This window comes from Papilio xuthus, unplaced genomic scaffold (genome assembly GCF_000836235.2).
Source record: "Papilio xuthus unplaced genomic scaffold, Pxut_1.1 DF827756.1, whole genome shotgun sequence".
Classification (NCBI taxonomy): domain Eukaryota; kingdom Metazoa; phylum Arthropoda; class Insecta; order Lepidoptera; family Papilionidae; genus Papilio; species Papilio xuthus.
In genome coordinates, this window is record NW_013530893.1 from 1,995,969 (window position 1) to 2,017,172 (window position 21,204).

Below are 21,204 nucleotides of genomic sequence, written 5' to 3' on the forward strand. Positions count from 1 at the left end.
AGGTGGCGACGTCTTTTGTGAAACCAGTCGCGACTTGCAATGTCAAATTTCGAAACGTCAAAAGATAGAGTGACACGACCTGTCGGTTTTGCGCGGGAACTTGACAACGTTCCGTTTCAAGCGTTATTTGATATCGATATAAATTTAAATAAAAATTAGAATAGAATTTGAAATAAATGTGATATTTAATTTTTAATTTAAATGGGGCAATTGTAAAATTTAATTTTTTGTCTTTAAAACTGAATACGTAGATTAAGTTAGCACGTCTACTAGAAGAGTTTTTGACAAATCGCGACAGACAGATGTTTTAATGATTTTAAGTGCTTACAATAAGAATGGATGTCAAATATCATCCAATTCACCAAGAATAATCTTCTATATTGTTGTCTCTGGGTCTTGAAGGAGAATGAGATGATAATATTTTTACACAAGTGTTTCAACAGTGGGAACTCATTGTTAAGTAACAACGGAATAATAGGAGTGATGTTGAGTAAGCCACCTTCAAAAGTTACATGATTTTAAAAAAAAAAAGTGAAAAAGACATGATAGTATTGAGATTTCATACAGATAATAAACATACAAAACATAGTGCTTGTTATATTAATTCTTTCATAAAAATTGTTTTATAGAAAAAAAATGCAACTGCCCTTCATTGTCTTTTTTTTGTTCCCGGACCAGTCGAGGACCGTTCAAGACTAAAGCTAAATCTTACGGAAAATGTATTATACAATTACGAAAAAAAAATTAACAGAATATTAAAGAATTACTACCGCCTACCTAATAATGAAAATTAACCTACAGTATTAACTAAAATTCTTAAAACTATGTGGAAAATGGTCGAACAATATACAATAAAAAACGATTCACTAATAATCCAGTGATCTCTCCATAAGATTTGTTGTTTGAGGTTACGTCGTATTTTGTTTTTGAAAGCCAATAATTTATTGTGAAGTAAGAAAAATATTACTCGAGTTTCTTGGTGAATTTCTCTCAGCCCTAATGAAATTAAAAAAAAAATGTAAAAAAGGTTGCATGTTGAAATTGTGTTTGTGGCCAGTTAGTTCAGAGATCACTGTCAATAACATTAAACTTGTAAAGGCGGCTTATACCATTTGTACAGACCGGCATAGTGCTGGGCACTTGGCAATTTTCTACTACATATCAGTCGCAACTCTCTTTTTATACCGGGAATTGAAACCCACAAACGCTTTGCACAAAAACAATGACATGTTTAACATCTCAATATAATATAATCCATATATAGGGTTATTTAAAAATAAAGCCACTTAAAAATTAACTAACGTTACAAAATAAGATTAAAACAACATAATGATTTGTTCCCGATGCGAAAAATATTTTTATAATATAATTATAAAAAAAAAATCTAATAACATTCTAAACGGAATGTTTAATAGCTAAATTCTCTTTGCAATTTGTCCCATCCTATTATTTCTGTACAAACTTACACAAAATAACCATTTTTTAAGCTAGCAACAAATGTCAAGCATAACACACAGATTTGCGTACGTATTTAAAAAAAAAAGAATTGAATGTTGTTCGATTTTTAAAATTTTTGACGTTTTGAAATGCGGTCTGGTGGGGCGTGGTTCGACTCGACAATGGAATTTAATTGTTTTTTTTTATTCAGTACAAAAGTATATATATCATCAAAGATTTCAATACATATAGAGACCCTTAAATTAATAAAATAATCCCAATTTACAAATATAAAGGTTTAAACGGGATATTACTATCTATTCTTTATTTCATGCAAGCATGTAAAATCTAACATTGGATTTTGAATACACTTATAAAGTGATAACTTAATATGTAAGGCCAAATAATGTATTGTAAATCTTTGATATTTATAAATGCAATAAACATATACAAGTACTAAATGCTTAGATTAAAATTACTTAAATTTTTACAAACAGAAAGCAAATAGTAATGAGCAACATGCTATCGACTAGTTTTAAAATTTCGAATATAAAAATTTTTGTTTTGTCACCTTTGAAACTTGCATTTGACATGACGTCATTGGATATGTATTTCGATTTGAATATAATTTATATATATAGATATTTTATTTTTTTGAAATTTCAAAATAATCGATGGTAAATAAATCGTAGCTTATTCCAAATTATCTCTGGAGATTAAAAAGGTGTATGTGTGTGTTTTCGTGTTATTTTAAGTTAGTATTTTTCTTTCTAGCTCTAAGTTTCATTGAATACATGATGTCTTTCTTCGCACAGTCTATTCGTTATAGAATTTATGTCGGAATGTCGAATGCAAGCTATTGTTACACAGTTGACGCGTGGTCTCTGAAGAGAAATGTACGATATTAATCTTTTTAACTTGTATATAATATATGTATATTTTAGTTACATACACAATACAAAGACATCTTAATTTCCATGAGGCGTACATTTACACGTAACTTACAATAATTAATCGTATGATAATTTTTATATTCAAATAGTTTTTACCTAAATTTAATCTGGGAGAGCGTATACATTTTTTTTTCAATTTCATACCTCCTTAATATATTTTCGATTGAACACCAAAAAATTCCACAAATTTGAAGATATTTTTTTTTTGAAGATTTTTGTGCTAGTTATAATTTTAAAGTTGACAAGAATATAATAATGATTATCCATATTTTTGTATAGTCGATAAAACATTTAAAACTTGGACCATGAAAAATAAGAATATATTTTCTTAAGATACAATAATAGTACATAAAATATATAAGTTTACTAGATGTACCGATGTACGTCCGTGTATATATCATGGTGGGGCCGAAGGTGCCCTAGGTCTAGAAGCAAACCGCATTTATAATACCTAAATATCACATTTAGTAATATGGAAATCCACGTGTTAGCTTAGACACAGTTTAAATTACTATTTTTTTACAAAATAATAATTGCACATAAGTCCGAACATATCGATACGAGGCTCCACAGGCATCCGCGCATCCCTACTGTCGCCGTCCCGCTCGCTCGCCCCGCGGCAGACGGGGACAGAGATAGCCCCGAACAGCGAATCATTTCATTCAATATATTACCTATCTAATTATAAAAACACCGCACAAAATATGCGATAGTTCACTTAAAAATCGATAACGTTACACTCATAGCTAGCGTATAATTAATTTGTTACAATTTTTTTTATTACTTAAAAATATTTAAATAGTTGATTTTATAACATTAACTTTTGGTTGTCTTTCACTTAAAAACAAGGTCAAAAATCGAGGCTTTTCGGATTTTCGGAGAAATTTTGGACAACCTTCTGTCGGTTGCGCTTATAGTAACATTCCTTTAACGTCTCCCATCTCTACAAATAAGCGCTTGTCTTAATCGCGATTTCGTGATTTCTCAACCTAAAAACAGGCTGATAAAAGAAATCTTGTATAAAACTTGGAACAGAGAAAGCTTAAAGCGCTATTAAACCGATGGTACTGTGGAGAAGCGAAAGACGCAATCGGAATGGTACTAAAAGTCACAAGTGACGTCATCCCGAAGGCCAAAACGACATGGGCATGGGGTGTAAAGACTTATTTACTGTGATATTGCATTAGTAAAGCTGTGGTTATATCGAACCGGTCGTGAGTTAAGGTAACTATTGTGATATTTGGTGATACGTATCGTGTGTGGAGCGGTGAGAGTCGCCGGCCGGCGGCGGCGGGAAGCTGTCAGGGGGAGGGGGAAGGGTGAAGCGAGCAGTGAAAACGAACGCAAACCAAAACCGGTCGAGTCGGATAAAACTATAGTTATTGTCACTATAACAGTATACACGGAAACTCGCAACTATTGCACTAAAGCCATAATGGAGGCACACCGACACCGAAGTTGCGACGCGTCTCGCCAACGGAATGTACTTTATAGTAATTATCACAAAGACTGAGGAGATCGCGGCGTCGCGGCGTCGCGCGGCCCGTCCTCGCGGGCCCAGCGCCGGCCTCGGCTGCAGTCTAGACGTGATCAGGCGGCGCAGTAGGCGCGGCGGGCGCCGGCGGCGGCGAGCCGGCTGGCGGTGTGGGCGTACCGTTGCGCGGCCGTAGCTTGTCAGCGCGTAGCCGCTGCACCGCTTCCCGCATCTCCGCGGCCAGCTGCCGGTCCGAGCTGTCGATGCGCGGCCGGCGCGCGGGCGGAGGGTCGTCCGGCTCCCCGGCCAACCGCCGTAGCAGGCTGGGCGCTTCACTCGTCGCCATCGGGGCTCGCGGCTCCGCCAACCGCTGGATCAGCGGCCTCTCCAGGCTCGACCTAATGATCCCCTCGAGGAAGGAGCCGTTTGCGGGCGGCGCCTCGTCGCGCAGCCGCCGCATCATGTGTGAGGCGTAGAGGTCCGGTGCGGGCGGAGGAGCAAACCCCCCCGCCCAGAAGGGGTAACCCGAAGGGTACGCTTCGGGCCCGTTGAGTCCGTTCGAGAAAGGTTTGGTTGGAGGCTTCGGCGGCGGCTTGGGTTGCGGCTTTGCCTCCTGCTGCGGTTTGGGCTCTCTCTTCCGTGGCCGCATTAGATGTCGCTCCTTGACCTTGTACTCCAGGGTGGAGTGAGGCACGCCGTAGTAGGAGCCCGCCCGGTGCACCGACATCTCGCCTCTCTGCACGGCCTTCACCGCTTCGACCAGGCTGTCCCTATCGTAGTTCCTGTATTTGCCTCTCTTGGGGCGCGTACCTTTGCCGCCGGCTGCCGGTTGGCCGTTGTTGTTGGTGGCGGCGCGCGAGTTGCTTGGCGCCGGGTAGTTCCTCTGATTGTCAGGCGGCGTCTTTATGACCGATACATGTCTGTCGGGTGCGCGCATGAAGGGCAGGTCAGGCTGCGGCGGCCTCTCCAGAGGCTGCTGGAATTTCTGGCTGATACTTTTAGCTATAACGTCGCTCAAGGACGTAAATAGGTGTTGGGAGGAGGGTGGGTCGGCGAAGACCGACGGGAGGAGAAGTTGCGAAGCCTGGTTGAGCGGCGCCTGCGGTGGCGGTATGAGCGGGGTGATGGGTGTGACGGGCGTCGCGGGTGAGGGGCTCTTCTCGTCCGGGGGCGGGAAGGTGGGTATTTTGAGTATGACGGAAGGCGGCGAGTCGGACCGCTCGGGCTCGCTGTCAGGGTCGGTGTCATGCGCGAGGTCGGTGGGGATGCCGCACTTGTTGATCTTGTTGCGAAGCGTGGAGCGCGGTATCCGGTAGAGGGCGGCAGCGCGACGCGTGCCCAGCCGGCCCGACTGGATGTCGCGCAGCGCCGACTGCAACTCCTCCTCGGAGTACGTCCGCCGCGACGCGTTGTTGGCATTGTCCGACACCGCGCGTTTTAATCTGAAACAAATGGTTATTAAAAATCGAACTTCCAATGAAAGAGGCTACTAAGCTATTGTTGAAATTTCAAATGTCAATATGTATTCAGCCTGTCACTTGTGTCCTTAGGGAACAAATCCTCTTGACAAGTAAGAATTTGTTAGAGTAGATGTTCCGATCATTAACTAATATAAGCTTTAACTGTGTTAAGCTTTATTGTGTAAGGCAACATATACAGTAAGTAGGGGAACTTAGATCTGCAGTTTTTCAAAAGTAAAGAAAAGTGTTATTATCGTAAGTAGCAAATATTTCGCGACATGGCAAACATTTTCCTAATCTTATCTAAGGAACGCAAATGTTACGTACAGGCCGACTGAAATGAATCAGAAAACAATCTAGGTCAACAGCCGGCAATCGGGCGGTCGTCGAAACGCGACGTTTCAAAACGGTCTGTATTAAACCAGAGATAAGCGAAATGCGAAATATTTACTCTTGGACTCACCGATAACGGACTGGCTATGAATGCATCTTTATCTTTTCCTTTCGTCTTTTATTTCCCGATAGTGATTTAACAAAACTAAACTTTATTGTGCACAAAATAAGGTTGAAAGTAAATTGTAGATCGGCATTCGTCTTTAGTTTCATCTTAGGTTTTACTTTCTTATTTTTCGCTATTATTGATACGGTATTGCAGTCTTTATTGCATGGTGGTAGAAAGTATTTTCGCGTGGGTTTCTGGAGGTCCGCGGCGAGGATGCAAGGTCGATGCACCGGGCGACTATCGCTGCATTTTTATTTGTTTTGGCGAGTCATGCGACCCACATCGCGGTTCCGTCGAATGAATTTATTCAGTTATCGATTGGGCTATCGTGTACTTATAATAACGATGTTGAGACATTGTTCTTGATGACACAAATCGTTTTGTAAATGTATTATTCAGCGCGGTGATTTGAAGGATTTAGAAATATCCTAATCTTGCAATATTCTAGCATGTATATTGAACGATTACGTGGTCTGACTGTCACTTATAACAGCTTTTAATGCAAAGATTTATTATTATAAAGGTTAAAATCGAGTGGCTTTAAAAGAATATTAAGTAAACTGATATATAAACACGTCTAAACACTCACGTATATTCGTCCGGTGGCGGCACCGACTAATTTCGAGCCCATCGGGGGCCCTTCATCAGGATGGGCTCGAAACTAGTCGGTGCCGCCACCGGCACCAAGTATGTATGAATGTTATACTTATGATTTAGTGATATTGGTAAGTAAAGAAGACGATAAAAAAGTGATTGGGATAAAATATAATATATCGCAGAAGATTCGATGCGACGCTCGGAGTGTCTTGTTGGTAGTTAAATGCAGACGGACTCATCGTTTCTTTTTAAGATTACTATAATAATATTATAAATATGAATGTTTTGATGTATGGATGTTTGATTGAATGTATCCCCTGATCGGCTTATCGGATCTCTATAAAATTTAATTATGTTTTTTAATACTGCGCGGCTAAGAAACATCCGGGAATAGACCAATATTGCCAGCGTTGAACAACTTTTTCGCTTGACACAGGACAGGAAAGGGTTCGCTGAGCTGACGGCCAACCTCCAGTAATGGAGAGGCATTGGAAGAAGAAGAAGAATACTGCGCGGATGGAGTCGTGGGCGACAGTTAGTATACAAATAAAAATTTTCAATCTGTATGTCTTGCAGATAAGCTTGTTATTTCTTTCGCAATTTACTCCTTAACTACTCGAGCATTGACACTGTTCGATATACATGAGTTCTTTGACGTTGAAATGAACATTATGAATATGTATATCAAAGTTTAAATAAAGTATCCCAAAGGGTTCTTTTAATGCGATTTATATTAAATTTTACATAAATTTTGTATAGTTTAGAGTAGGTATTGTGGAGGAGTAAATCGACAAAGGAGTTTGGTATAGCCTGAAGTACTTATATAATCTGCATATGCACTCCATTAAACATAACACCGAATGCCATAAAACATTGCAATCCATCATGGCGCCACCTGTCAAAGGTGCATTGACCCCGAAGTCGATCGCTCAGTTTCGTTTTCACAGTTTAATGGGTGCGTTCACTTGAGCATTGTTTGTATAATCCCAGTGCTATGTTACAATAGGAAGTTTGAACGCGACCATTTCAAATGTTGCCATGTTATGGGCAATATATGGTCTATGGCTACTGACCATGGAGAATTGTGATTTCCCTAACAAACACATTGCTTATTGCAATGATTCTGTATCGTTATCATAAAATCTTTGTTTTATTGTTGTTCAATTGAAGTCAACATACGGAAAAGGAAATTTAAACGATATTGAAACATATATACAATAAATAGTACTATGTTAACCTCAAAATGGTTTTATTTAAATAAACATAACTTTATGTTTTAATAGTAGAATCGAAAATTGCGTATCAAATAGAAATTATCATAGGTTATTTTAAGAGTGAAGTAAATTGTAAAGTTTTTTTTCAATCAAACAAAGAAATATTGTAATACAATTTTGAGTGTACATTTCTAACCTCAATTAACGGTTTCCCCGGCCGTTTCGCGGGCGAATTTCTGAACAAGGGAGAGAAAAAAAAATAGGGAGGTGCTTCAAAAGGCCTCAGGCCAAACTGCCTAATGAGCATTATGGACGGAATACTGCGTCAAAACCTTCCCTAATAAAAACAAAAGCAGATAATTATACAAATGGTTACCGACAGCCCTACTCAAACATGGCGCCTTTTATTTGTTAGTTTCCTTTTGAATAGCTCCAGCATTAATGGAATATGTGTTGATAGTTGAGGCCCCCGGCTAACAGTAACAAAGGCCCTTATTAACTTCTTATACCTTCTACCAGGGACGTGGTAAAATGATATACTAATTCTGAATCATAATTTTTAAGTTTAAATCAACCGCGATTGTAAAGTAAGATATATTTTGTAAGTTAAAAAGTATCAAGTAGTTTTAAACTGTTAAAATATAGATTGACTTTGAACTTTATTACACTGCCACTTTTATTAAGACAAATTTTTCATACCTTTTATACCGTTTACCAAAATAAAGACAAGAGTAGAGTGAATAGGCATTTATTAAGTTAGTACGTACCATCTTCTGACCACGGCATCAAATCATCAGGTGGGATCGTGGTCAATAATAAATATTAGAAGAAAATTATACGTAGAATTTGACTGTATATGTGACTGACCAAGTAAGTTCTGAATAAGTTACTGGAAACATTTGTCAAATAAAATCGTGTTCGCGTTTTACCATCTCCAAATAAGCTGTGAAATTTTGACAGGAAGTGTCGTGTCAGTAATTTATTAGGGTTCCGTACCTCATAGGAAAAAAGCGTAACCCTTATAGGATCACTTTGTTCCTCAAAAACGCGTGAAGGTATCAAGCTGGAATTTATTTGTTAGTTATCCAGTACATGGATTCAAAAAGGTCTTATCTGATTAAACGTATATGTAAAATAAGAAGGACATCGTAATTTATATTGCACATTTTAATTTAACTAAACATTTGCTAAATGGATTGACCATTAGCAACGTGTGACCTTAATTTGATGCAAATTTCACCTACCTACGTACGTCTATCGGTGTACCGCATCGCCTAATTTCTATTTCGCTCCGGTTCTGTGACCGACATTTTTTTTTCCTATGTTTAATTTGCAACAAAAAAGGTTTAATGTGAAAATAAATTTAGGTTGCCATTACTTTAGTCACGATAGTTTTGGTCGTTTTAAACGCTATGGATTGCTTTAAAATTAGGAATGCGAATTTCATAACTTTTGTAGAAGTAATTTGTAAAAATCATATAACGTTATGTCAATTACGTAAAACTTCGTCTTCCAAAAGAAGTCTTCATAGCCTACCAAGTATTACAAGATTCAAAATTTATGACGGCTTATGAGCCAACGAGACTCACTGGGGGTTTAGGTATATGGTGATGACAAAAGTTGTGTGCCTTCATAAAGTTTGCATGGTACTGTAATAATTATTGTCTCACCTGGAGTTGTCCAAGTTGTTGTGATCCGGAGGCGGGGTACCACTCGTGCTGGAGGTGGACTTGGCGCTCAGGTCGAGTGGTTGTTCCGCTGATATTGGCGATGACGTCGGCGCTGGTGGCTTGTCGCATTCAGCCAGCCTACAAAAATTAAACAGGATTAGGGAATCGTCAGCTATCTGTCCCTAAGGGACTCAAGTCTTCGCTAAGTTAGGGGTGATTGGTCAACCAGTCTGACCCAGTTACTTGAGATTTCACTGGAGTAATTTACCATAATATTTTTATCGAAGTAAAGAAACTTTAATATTCAAAAAAGACAATGGTTATGGTGGTGAGATAAAATAATTTATGATATTACTAGCTTTAGTGCGTGATTTCGTCCGACCGGACTTAAAAAGTGTAGTAAGTAGTCTATGTATTCTTCCAGCTTATGTTCTACATATATGCCAAATTTCATCGAGATCCGTTGAGCCGTTCTGGGGATACCTCCAAACAAACATACATCCATGCAAACATTCGCATTTAAAACATTAGTAAGATTTAATTTCCTGACTACAACGATATCTAAATCAATTCTTAACGCATTTAACGTGTTGTAATTTCAACATATTTTGAAATGACTATCAAAGAAATTTAATTTAAACCATACAACTTTGTATATTTTTTGTTATTCAATAGGTTACTATTACGTTCTATTAATACACCAAGATATTCCTGAACGACATCTCTATTCATCTATATCGGAACATCGCACTGCTAGACGTAACTAAGACATTGTGCAACGTCTCAGATTCAAACCAGACGTGTATATTGTAAGCGAATCTAGAATACAAGCATTATCTTTAAGAGAACAAACATCTCGGTAGCGTATTCGAAATGCATCGAAAACCTGTTGAACGCTGTATTTGTGTGAGATATTCGTGTTTTGAGGCAAAATCTTAATCTTATTAATATTATAAATGCGAATGTTTAGATGGATTGATGGACTTTTGAAGGTAGCTCCAGAACGGATGTATGGATTTCGCTGAAATTTTAAATAGATGAAGAACATAGTCTGGAAAATCACATAGACTAAGTTAAGTTCTCTTTTGCTGTCTGTTGCATCTGCACTGCCTACTCTTTTTGTCCTCTCTTTGTATTATCATTAAAGAAAAATACTATAACACGCGTTTTTAAGTCTTCATTTACAAATGATAATTTTAACGCTTTATATCAGATGTGTTTGAATATTATCTTTGAATTTGACTATTGAAATTTGTATAGCATTGTTTAAATGTTCGTTCTATTTGAAGTTTGCAAACCAAACGCATTTCAATAGTGTGGAAGCCTAACAGACGGCGACAAAAGGCGCGTGAAGCTATTGTAGACCCGTCTGTTTCTTACGACATATTCTATATGTTTGTTGGAACTCATGTTATGCAATTTGTTTTACATACAACTACAAGACATCGATGTATTTGGTATATTGTTTTTTATCGGACTGATTCTAAAATATAATTTCGTACATGCATGTCTGTTAAATTGTGACTCCTAATCTTGGAAATGAATTATTCCTCGGTGTGTAGTTTATACAATTAAGTATACTTTGCATTTTTTTATATTAATTTAATATATGTACACAAAATAAAATGTTATATTACCAATTGGAAACTGGTGATGTAATAGTGAGCTTAACTCTAAGTGTTCTCTTACAGCTGACCATACCATAGAGAATGGATGTTTAATAGTAAAAAATATGTGTTTAAAGAAATTTGACGACATAATTATTACTTAAATTAATGTGTGTTAAGTAGCCATATGAGAAAAACTTTTAAGGAAATATTAAAAAAGTTAGTCGACATCACAAGGGACCATAGAGCTGGCAACAACCTCGGACAAATAATTAGTTTAGCTATTCAAAGGGGGAACGCTGCCAGTAATTTCGGAACCTTGCCTAAAGGGACTCCTTTTAATAATTCATCATCATCATCAACCTGCCCTGATCCCTATCGAGGGTCGGCACAGTATGTACTACTCCTCCATACGTCTCTATCAGCCGTCATATCCGCGTCTACCCCCTTCCTACGCATATCTTTCACACAGTCATTCCATACTTTGTGAAAAAGGATATGCGTACTCCTTTTAATAATACATTTTAGTTAATTATTCGTTTATTATTTAATATCATAGATTGAATTAATTATTTATACCTGTACGTAGCAAAGATATTATTGCGTAGATTTACGTCTTCATTCTGTTTAAGAGATTTACGAATACCATATCGATGTCTCAGTACATTTAATACTCCAATAATATAGTGAACGCCTTACAATACTGGCTTTCTTACCTATAAGCAGGTGCACAGACATCGCATAGAGATACCATGATTTAAAATTTTATAAAGACTTTCCATAAAAATGAACAATATTTTATTTCAGTATAAAATTGTCGAGATGTTTATTGTATGAGACGTAACTTCACGTCTTTTCAAAAAGTTCGATGTCGTAGAAAATTTTAACAAGCTGTAAATATAGAATTGTGTATTTTTGTGTCGAACGAATACATATAATGGAAAAAGTAGGATGAAGTGGATTTGTTCTGTATTCGATGACATGTTTTTATGGTTATAATAACTGGTACAATGTGATTATTTTAGTATTAATATACATTTTTTACGTGTTATGATTGGAGATAAAATTTTGTGTTTGTTTCTAGCAAGATTCACGGATTATCTTCGGGTTTATTGAATTGTCGAAATCAAAATATAATATTAAAATTGTTTTTTGTTACGTTAATTTCCTAATTAATTTATCTGTCTTACAATATTCAGATAACGTAATAAATGTATTTTTATAGTGACAACAAAAACATCATAAATATAAACTAAAAACACAAAAATAAAGACTGTTTAATTAGTTTTGTCCTGTAAAAATTGTAATCGTGGTTAACGTGTACGACGATTGTGCTTTCTCTGTCGAGGCAAAAGGAGTGAACATTATTTATCCGAAACACGGTTCCCTCCAGCGGATCTTAGATTGTCGGCGCATCCGCTTTGAGAATCGGCTGGAAGTGGGGGGAAGGGGGGATGAGATCTGTACACGTGTAGTTTGCACTGAGACGCACTGATTGCTTTCAATGAAACATCTGTTTTGACGAACGCTGTAGACAATTTATAATCGATATAATAGACCAAGTACAAGAAATAAATTCGCTTCCCACTATTGGCATAATTTTCCACGAATGTTTTTATGACCTAATTGCTTGTGAGGGTCAAATGACCTCGAAATTAGTAGGAATTAAATTAATACCGTACACAAAATATATCTTGAAGCCAGGCCTAAGATGGATTAATTATGTGGCTACAAGCAAGAACAAATGAATGAAAGATGCGTGGAAGAATGAAACGTTTTGTGTCTGACTTAAGAACTTGTTGGACTTATAGACGAAGTCAAATCGTCTCGCGACGCTGGAACTTGCTTAGGACAATAATAGTCGCGTGGCTTATCCTTTTAGTGGAAAATCTAATCGCGGTAGATTGATGATAAATGAGTGATGTCATTATTTCCTGGTATGATGAAACAAATAAGTCAGGCTTTTAATAGATTTAGCATAGATATGTAAAGAAAAATGGAATTTGAAAGTAAAATATTTTATTAATGCTAGTAACTAGCATTTAGAAAGTTTCGATCGAAGATATGCTTCGGTAAATTCTAGCTTTTGGATTCCTTTTCTCTTGACTTATTCAATTGTAAGCTTCCAACCAATATTAAATTTAGTAGAGACAAATTATATTTAAACTAATGTAAAAAGGAAAGATTTGTTTTTCATGTTATTTTATTTCTTTTTTATATTGGCTATGTAGATTGGTCATTATCATCTCCCCGTCTTTACCCCATTCATGTAGGGTTAACGCACCAGTTTTCGTCCTCCAAACCGATCTATCTTCCGTCATTTCAGTTGTCTGTCTCTCGTTATATGACCCAAAATAGTAAAATGAAATGTAAACTAACTGATTGTAATTATCGTCGCTGTGGCATTGGCAAGGCGAACGGAACAATGGCGACTATTTCGTATTTAAATTACAAATTGACGCTAGTATACGAATGTGTACGCCTCAGTTCTACGACCATTGATATTGTAATGATTATATTGTTTCAAAAAGTATGTCAATGGTTAACGAATTTTTATTTTACACGTATGTATATCTATTGCTCTTTACTTTTTACTCTTTGTTAAATTACTGGGCAAAACATATCTCTTGTACCCAAATAGATTCAAAATTAAAATCAGTAATAGCGGACATTTCGAATCCCTTTGAATATTTTCCCTTCCTGTCCTGGATGCCTAATTTAGTCCTCTTTCCCTTCCTACCCTTTTTCTTATAAGGAAAGATTGGAAATTGGAAGTGGACTTTCCGGATGAGAGGATGCATGGAAATGTTTTCTTTCTATGCATCCTCTCCTCCGTTGCAACGCATATGCAATTGCGTATGTCTATGGGCAACGGTCATTCGCTATTTCAGCGATGGCCGCTCGCTGGTGGCCGCTCGCTCGTTTGCCACCTAATGATATAAAAAAAATATATTTGTCACTGAATAGTCAAAAGCATATAACGTCTTAGAATAATAAAGGAAACTGCAGCAGTGTTGCATCTTTTTGAGATAAATGGAAGATTTCAAAAGTATTTTGACGTAGAAAATGCAGTTTTTTTTTTTTATATAAACAAGCGGGCTTTATAAAATGCTAACAACCAGCATTGCAGATTCGTTGTTGATATAATCTGAAGGTTGGAATAGGGAAAACTGTTACACTAAGTAATTTTGCGATGTAAATATATTTACGGGCAATTTATGAAAGAACCAACTAGGTGTTTATTAATTTGACTGGCGAAGTTAACCGCATGAGGCAATGAATAGGATGAATACGGGGAATTTTTTTTTACAGTTTTACAGCGACACTTGGAGTTCTTGTAGATTTATGAATGGGCCGACACGATTCTGGTAGCTTATAAAATATTTTTTAGGTGTAAATGTATCACAGCCAACCCTAGGTTTTTACAAAGAATCTCGCGAATAGGAGCTGGATATAGCAGAATATGTAGAAATTGTGGATTTTTACCTACAGCTTTTTTAAGCAGGGAAATGCCTTTAAAGATTTCTATACCCTATTTACAAGATTTTCAATTATTAGCATTTTATTTGCTTTTAAATTTGTCTGCGCGAAATACATTATGTAATACATAATGATAATTTACATTTTGATCGCAATATATTATGATTTTTGAAATTGATCCTACTGGACCGAGTTTAAGTATTTGTTTATTTTTTTCGTTGGATACCAAATATAAATAGTGTTTTTTTTCTCTGATATTTTGTCTCCGTCAATAATGTTACTTGATATGACGATTTTGATGAATGCACAAAGGAAAGCTGCTATTTGACATTGCAAGTGAACATTTTTACGTATTAAAGTGTAATCAGAAGACTAGTCGCTATTACTGAAAGTGTTGTCGTCATAGGACATGACATGAGCAATGCTAACTTCAAACAGCTGAGTCTAAGTAGCCAGTGATGTTATCGCTTTATGTAAAATACCAATAATTTATTATCCATTTTACAAGGAAGCTCCATTTGAAAGCTGTCGATTATTCACTCAATCGAGTCAGGTCGACGTAGGTGACAGCCGAGACCGGTCCGAACCGGTTCAAACCGGTTTTATGTAAGGACAAATGCGGGCTGCGTCTAGTTTTGTGTATTTTAACTAGGGCTAGGTCTGCATAATGAAATAGTTTTAAAACCCAGCGTTCGGAAGGTCAACAACTAGACCACGAACAATAGATAGGGCGAAATACAAGAAGGACTGCATAGAATCCGACATTCTTTTGAATTTCTTTGTTAATATGCAATAAAATCTGCACAGCGTAATTAAAAAACATTAGAAGGCACAGAATAAGTAATATAAATGCATGACTAAAGAACTTCACAAGTACAATTCTACATAGATCTCCAGGAAAAAAAATAGAAGTTTTCAAATATCTACCTTGTCCGCTTTCACCTTCTTTAACGTATATTTTCTATCTCTCTCATGTAACGAAAAATATCCAAATTTTGTGTTCAAGTTCTTAATTCAAAATCTAGGAAGTTTCATTTCAAAATTTATTTTTAACGTCTAACGTGTTACGGGAGGAGCAATGTCATGCACATCTGCTAAAGTCATCGACCATAATTGCCCCCTTGTTACATTGTAACCATGTGTTTGACCACATAGCCTTCTGATAGCTATCATTATGTACCTAAGGAAAAAATAACGATGAATTAGAAATGTGGAAATGCTTGTTTTAATTTACTAACGTGCATTTTGAAGAAGAGCTTCGTTTGGAAAATAGTCTTTGAAATAATGGGGAAGCATCTTTCATCAATTTATAATTTCGTTTTCTGGTTGGTTTCCTGGTGCTTGTTTTTTAACAGAATAATCTTTAATTATAATTATATTTAATGTGTATAAGATCGGTAGACTAATTTAAAGCACGCGCTTTTACTCCTTTAGTAATATCAATTCGATTTAATACAAATCTATATAAAGATGAAAAAGCAAAAACATCATGATTAGCATGTTCCTTTAAAAAATTTCTCAAAAAGATCATTTGTTGGTGAGTCAAAGATTAAGATATGGAGGATAGTGTACATACCTGTCCGGTTGTTGTCTGGTCTGCGCGAGCCGCTGTATAAGCCAGGCCTGAGGCAGCGGCGGCGGCACCAGCCCGCTGCCCAAAGCCGCCAGCGCCGCCAGCATCTGCTGGAACTGTACATTCATTACCTATAGCCAATCTAGTCTAATAGTTATACATTTTTATACTAAAAGGTAGTAAACGAGCTAGCGGTTCCGCTAACATAGGGTAGTTATCCCTGCCCATGCTTTTGGAAAGAAGTTGCGACTTCAAAAATAATGTATGTCTTCTTTCTACGCGTCCGAATCTTAGAAGGAAATGTACTAGAATTTGGAGACTGACTCATGTTTATTGCCTGACTCAAAAACTTTAAATGTCTCCTAAAGACTTAGAATGAAAAATCTGGACTAAGGAATTGGTTTATTAACCATTAAAAGACTGTGTGTTGCGGTAAGACCGCTTTTCTACAACTAATACGTCCGCGACCGAACATCTACGTATGTTAGGTTTAATAAATGTTGAAACATTACTTCATATTAATATTGTTACAGTGAAAAGAATATTTATTTATTAATAGTTTATTAAGACGAATAAGTCGCCAGTTGCATTGTTTCTACGTGTGTTCATTTTTCTAAACAAAAATGAAAAAAAGAAATGATCAGTTTTAAATCAAACGAACGTTGTATCAAGGGTGTGCATTGGAGTGGCCAATCGCACCACAGTGAATGATGAAAACATTTAATGTGACGCGCTGGTGGTGCTTTCAGTTGATGTTTCAGCTATAGAATGAAAAGTAGCGCGTAATGCCACTTTCTGATTCAACTCTTTTTCCTCAGACAACCCCCGTTCATACGTGTCATCAGACAAAGAAGGGTTAGAAACGCGAATGCCTAAGTATTTGCGTTAATGCTTTGTACTCTGCCATATGTTTTGTAAATGACACATCCTGGGAGACCCTACTGTATGTGCTTTTGCGATTTTATAATTACCAAGTACTGGTACATAGATTTCTTGTTCCATGAGTATTAATAGTGGAAATTGTTAAATATATTATCAGTTTTTTGTTTGTACGTAGCAACATATTAAATAAGTAATTTAGGGATAGTACACGTCAAAATTGTGTCGGTATAAAACCATGATATTACCAATAATCCGACAAGAATTTACCAATATTTTAAATATCCTTGATATGTTGAGTAGAGACATTTGCCCAAAAAGTTACTACATATTGCAAAAGTTTGGCACGAATTTTGGATGCGATCAAGATTCGGTAAAGGATATTCTATGCCAGTTACCTGTACTATTAAAGTCTAAGAGCAAGGGGCACAGAGTATGTAATGTTACCTGTGCAATGGCCTGCGGGGTCTGTGCCTGCAGCTGTAGCTGCAACATTTGCTGCAGCAGCGGCGGCGCGGCTGCCGGGCTGCGAGCGCCCGACACTGAACTACTATCCGACTCCGACGCTGGACTCTGTAACAAAATAGATATTTTACTAGTGTTCATTTTAAGTAGTAATAGGAGGCTACGGTTTTCGCAACTCCACTCTACCCCTATTTTGTATAGAGGCATGGATCACTTCAACCGAACCCAGCTCACAGAAGAAATAATCGTCTCTGTGTGTGGTAGTTATAATTATATTATAATTTAACAAACAAGATGTTTTCTAAAACTTGGAGATGAAAGCAGATGATAAAGATTCTCATTTTGGCACTTTCCATGATCTACTAACACATTTTCATGTTTATATTGTAGATACTGTTTAATTAATGTTTTTGTAAAAAGTAACGATGAATCTTTTTTGTTAGAAACTAACCCTCTTAAATATAATATTAATTTTAAAAATTAGTACCGGTGACTAACATGTGAAAAACGTAAAAAATAAGGTACAGTAAATGGTAAAATGGAGTGATTAAAAATACACACACATGTATTTTCTAAAGAAATTTATGAAAAATATATCGCTCAACATTTTTCAGGTGCGAGATATGAATAAAAAAATCTTTGGCAACGAAATTTTGAAAGCACTCAACCTAGATTCAGCATATAGTAATAAAGTGCTGGCGTGTAGACTTTCTACGTCGAAGCATGCTAGTAATTAGAGCCTCTGTGGTACACTGGCTATGGCCATAGACTAAAATATATGTTTAGTTTTCTTTTTTATTTAATCAACAATTCGGTGACTTCTTTTCGGCCAGTCCAAAGAAAGAGGTCTAAAGTTTACAATTAAATTGCCAATTTTTATTACTCTGTACGTGTTATTTCTTTTTATTATAATAATTTAATATTATAGCAGATTAATTTGTAATTCTGTATAACAGTTAAAAATTACTTTTAGATGATAGATTAAAAATGAACACATATGTTATAAAACATGCCAGCATTATCAGTAAATAACTGGCCATAACAATAGTTGCATGCGAATAATAAAATTATTGAAGTAAAAAAAGAAACAAAAAAGCGCGGTGACACGTTTGACGAGGAAACATAAATAGCTTTTCAAGGTGAGCTCTGTGTCAGGGGAAATAAATATGATGCCATTCTATGTTCAGTTTGTCGTCTGTCTTGCCTTTTTTCAAAATTAGTAAAGATAGCAATGTTAATTTGATTAAACAATCACAAAATTATATAGAAAGTAACTGACGTCTGAGACTCCGGCAGCGCCGAAAAAAAACTTAGTCAATAGTCTATGTGTTCTTCCAAACGTTCTACATCTATGTCAAAACTTTTTGCCTGAAAGATTCGTTTAGCCGTTCTGGAGATTTCTTCTCACATTTATCCATGTAAACTTTCGCTTTTATAATATTAATTTAATTCACTTGCTAACTTAATCCCTTTAATTTGCAAGTTTTCTAGGAACTTTTCCATTCATTCATCAGTGTAAAGGATTGTTTTCAAAATTGAGAAACGTGTATATTACAAAGGGTGTTTTTTTTGTAGTTATTAATATTATTTCCGTTCTAAAGGATTCAATATCTGTGTTGAAAACTAATTTACATAAATCGTACAGACGAATTGAAAATCTTCTCCTTTTTGAAATCGGTTAAATAAAAAACCACTGCATGATAATGCAATGTAGTAAATCTAATTTAATTTGTCTCTGTATTACGCAATTCAACTGTCATTTTCATCATCATCTATTGAAGGCTAGTTTTTTTTTATTTGATTTCATTTTCCTGTCGTTTCTCGAAAAGTTTTCCGCCTGTTTCACGAATACGTCAATAATAAGGAAAATTTGTTTTAAATCGAGTAAGAAAAATGTTCGGTTATGTTGTATTATATAGCACTAGCTGTCGCCTGCGACTCTGTCCGCGGTGTTAAAAAAAAAAAACTTAATTTCTAGCCTACGTGTTCTTTCAGACTTTTCCACGTCTATGCCAAAACTTTTTGCCAGCTGGCGTCGTTCAGCCATTCTGGAGATATCTTCAAACAAACAAACATCCATCCATCTAAACATTCGCATTTATAATATTAGTAAGAGCAAGATTAGTCTGAAATAATATTTATAATAAATTGACTAATACAGGTGTAACTTTATATGATAATGGAAAGTTTTTTTTTAATTTAAATATGTGGTGGTCTTATAAACATATTTTAAAAAAGATATTCTTGCCAGCCAGTTAAAATCATCATAAAAGTTAACGCAGGCCACAATCTGAATAAAATTCAGGCAAAAGTTTTTACATTTCTGCCATTTGAATATCACCATTATTGTTTGAAATATATTTATAAATGTAGACCAAGTATGTTACAGATAATGTAATAAAGTTTTTGTTTGAATCTTTTTTTTTTCGACGTCGACAAGAGGAATTGTAAACAATATTATTGTTTGGTGAGGAGGAACGCATGAACAGTCGCTGTTGCGTTCCCTATTTTAGTAGGATTTTGTATAGAAAACAAATTTTCAGTTTTCCATCGGAGCATAAGTTGAAAGGGAAGGGACAAAGGCCTACATCCCTTAATGACAGTATGTAGAAAAGTCACATATCTTTTAAATCCCGTAAAGGACACAATACTTCATATTTTATTAAAATGTTTTTTTTTCTTTTTTTTTGTAAGAGTTATTTTTTACTACTGGCAAACGAGAACGATATCGAATGTAAAGTTGAAATTTAGAAATATCGTACTGTAAATATGACATGCTTAGGAAATTAAGAATGCGTACGGATTTTTTTGCAAATACAGAAATAAAAATGTCGATTTTTTCTACATTTTGTTTAGAATAATGTGTAAATGGAACGCGGAAATGCGTTTTGAAAAATTGACGTCACTACTTTTTTTTACTTTTTCCCTCCAAAAATACTCAAACAATTTTTTTTCTAATAGAAAAGAGGTATTACGAACTAAAAAATTACGACTGGCCACTTACATAACTAGTATGCATCTAAAAACAAAATACACATAACAAAAAGTACACCGGAGCGACCAGTTGGGCTCACCTTGACGTTTCGCTAATCACGTCCACCTTGAATATTAACTAACAGATTGTTTAGCCGACACGTGAACTAAACTAACTATATTTATATATACGAAGGAAACAAGATGCACTATTGCGCACTAGCAAATTAAATCGAATTCACACGGAATTTCCGAAAAGGAATTATGGAACATACAGATAGAACTGGCCGACAACATTTTCTAGTTAGAGAAGCACTTTAAGAAGAAGAAGAAGACTAAAAAAGATTTTTTTTTAAAGTTAACTTTTATTTTTGGGTCAGCGATTGAATTATATATAGTTAATATTAAGATATGAAAATGTATATTTAATTTCCTCTTGAATTATTATTAAAATAATCATACGACTAATGTGCGTTCTTAATTTATTTTGATATTAGGAATCTATAGCCAAAATATGCGATAGTTGTGGAGTTGTGGAAGACCAAACCTCAACAGTTAACTGTTGTTTTTTTTCAATATAACTAGGATTAACTAGAGCTCACTAGTGTTTTTATTACAATAGCTACAAAGAAGTTTTTGAACTGATCACGTATATACTTTTTTATAGAAATTGTGGCGAATACAGATATTTTAGTCGACTATTAAAAATATCGCTTGTTTTACAAAAAAAAACCAGAACAACAGAAATGTTCTATACAACTATTGAAAAATGCGGATTTTTTTGGTAACTGTACAGAATACAGAAGCTTTTGATGTAGGAGAAAAAAAAGTATAAAAATTCACGATTTGTATAGGTTTTGCTTCATAGAAATATTATCTGTGATTTTTGTTAGATGGACTAAATTCATGAGAAAAATATG

The 21,204-nt window shown here is 35.8% G+C and overlaps 2 protein-coding genes across 3 annotated transcripts in view; one reads left to right on the forward strand and one right to left on the reverse strand.

Annotated features, from left to right (window-relative positions):
• Window positions 1-21,204, forward strand: part of LOC106116346 (uncharacterized) — a 203,353-nt gene that overhangs the window by 6,630 nt on the left and 175,519 nt on the right. The window lies entirely within an intron of this gene.
• Eip93F (Ecdysone-induced protein 93F) overlaps window positions 3,971-21,204 on the reverse strand; it is a 152,099-nt gene continuing 134,865 nt past the window's right edge. Inside the window, exons 5-8 of the mRNA XM_013309823.1 lie at window positions 17,294-17,419; window positions 15,971-16,083; window positions 9,308-9,445; window positions 3,971-5,306 (exon numbers count right to left, since the gene is read on the reverse strand). Of these exons, the coding sequence (XP_013165277.1) occupies window positions 3,971-5,306; window positions 9,308-9,445; window positions 15,971-16,083; window positions 17,294-17,419 (1,713 nt within the window). The remainder of the gene's footprint in view (window positions 5,307-9,307; window positions 9,446-15,970; window positions 16,084-17,293; window positions 17,420-21,204) is intronic.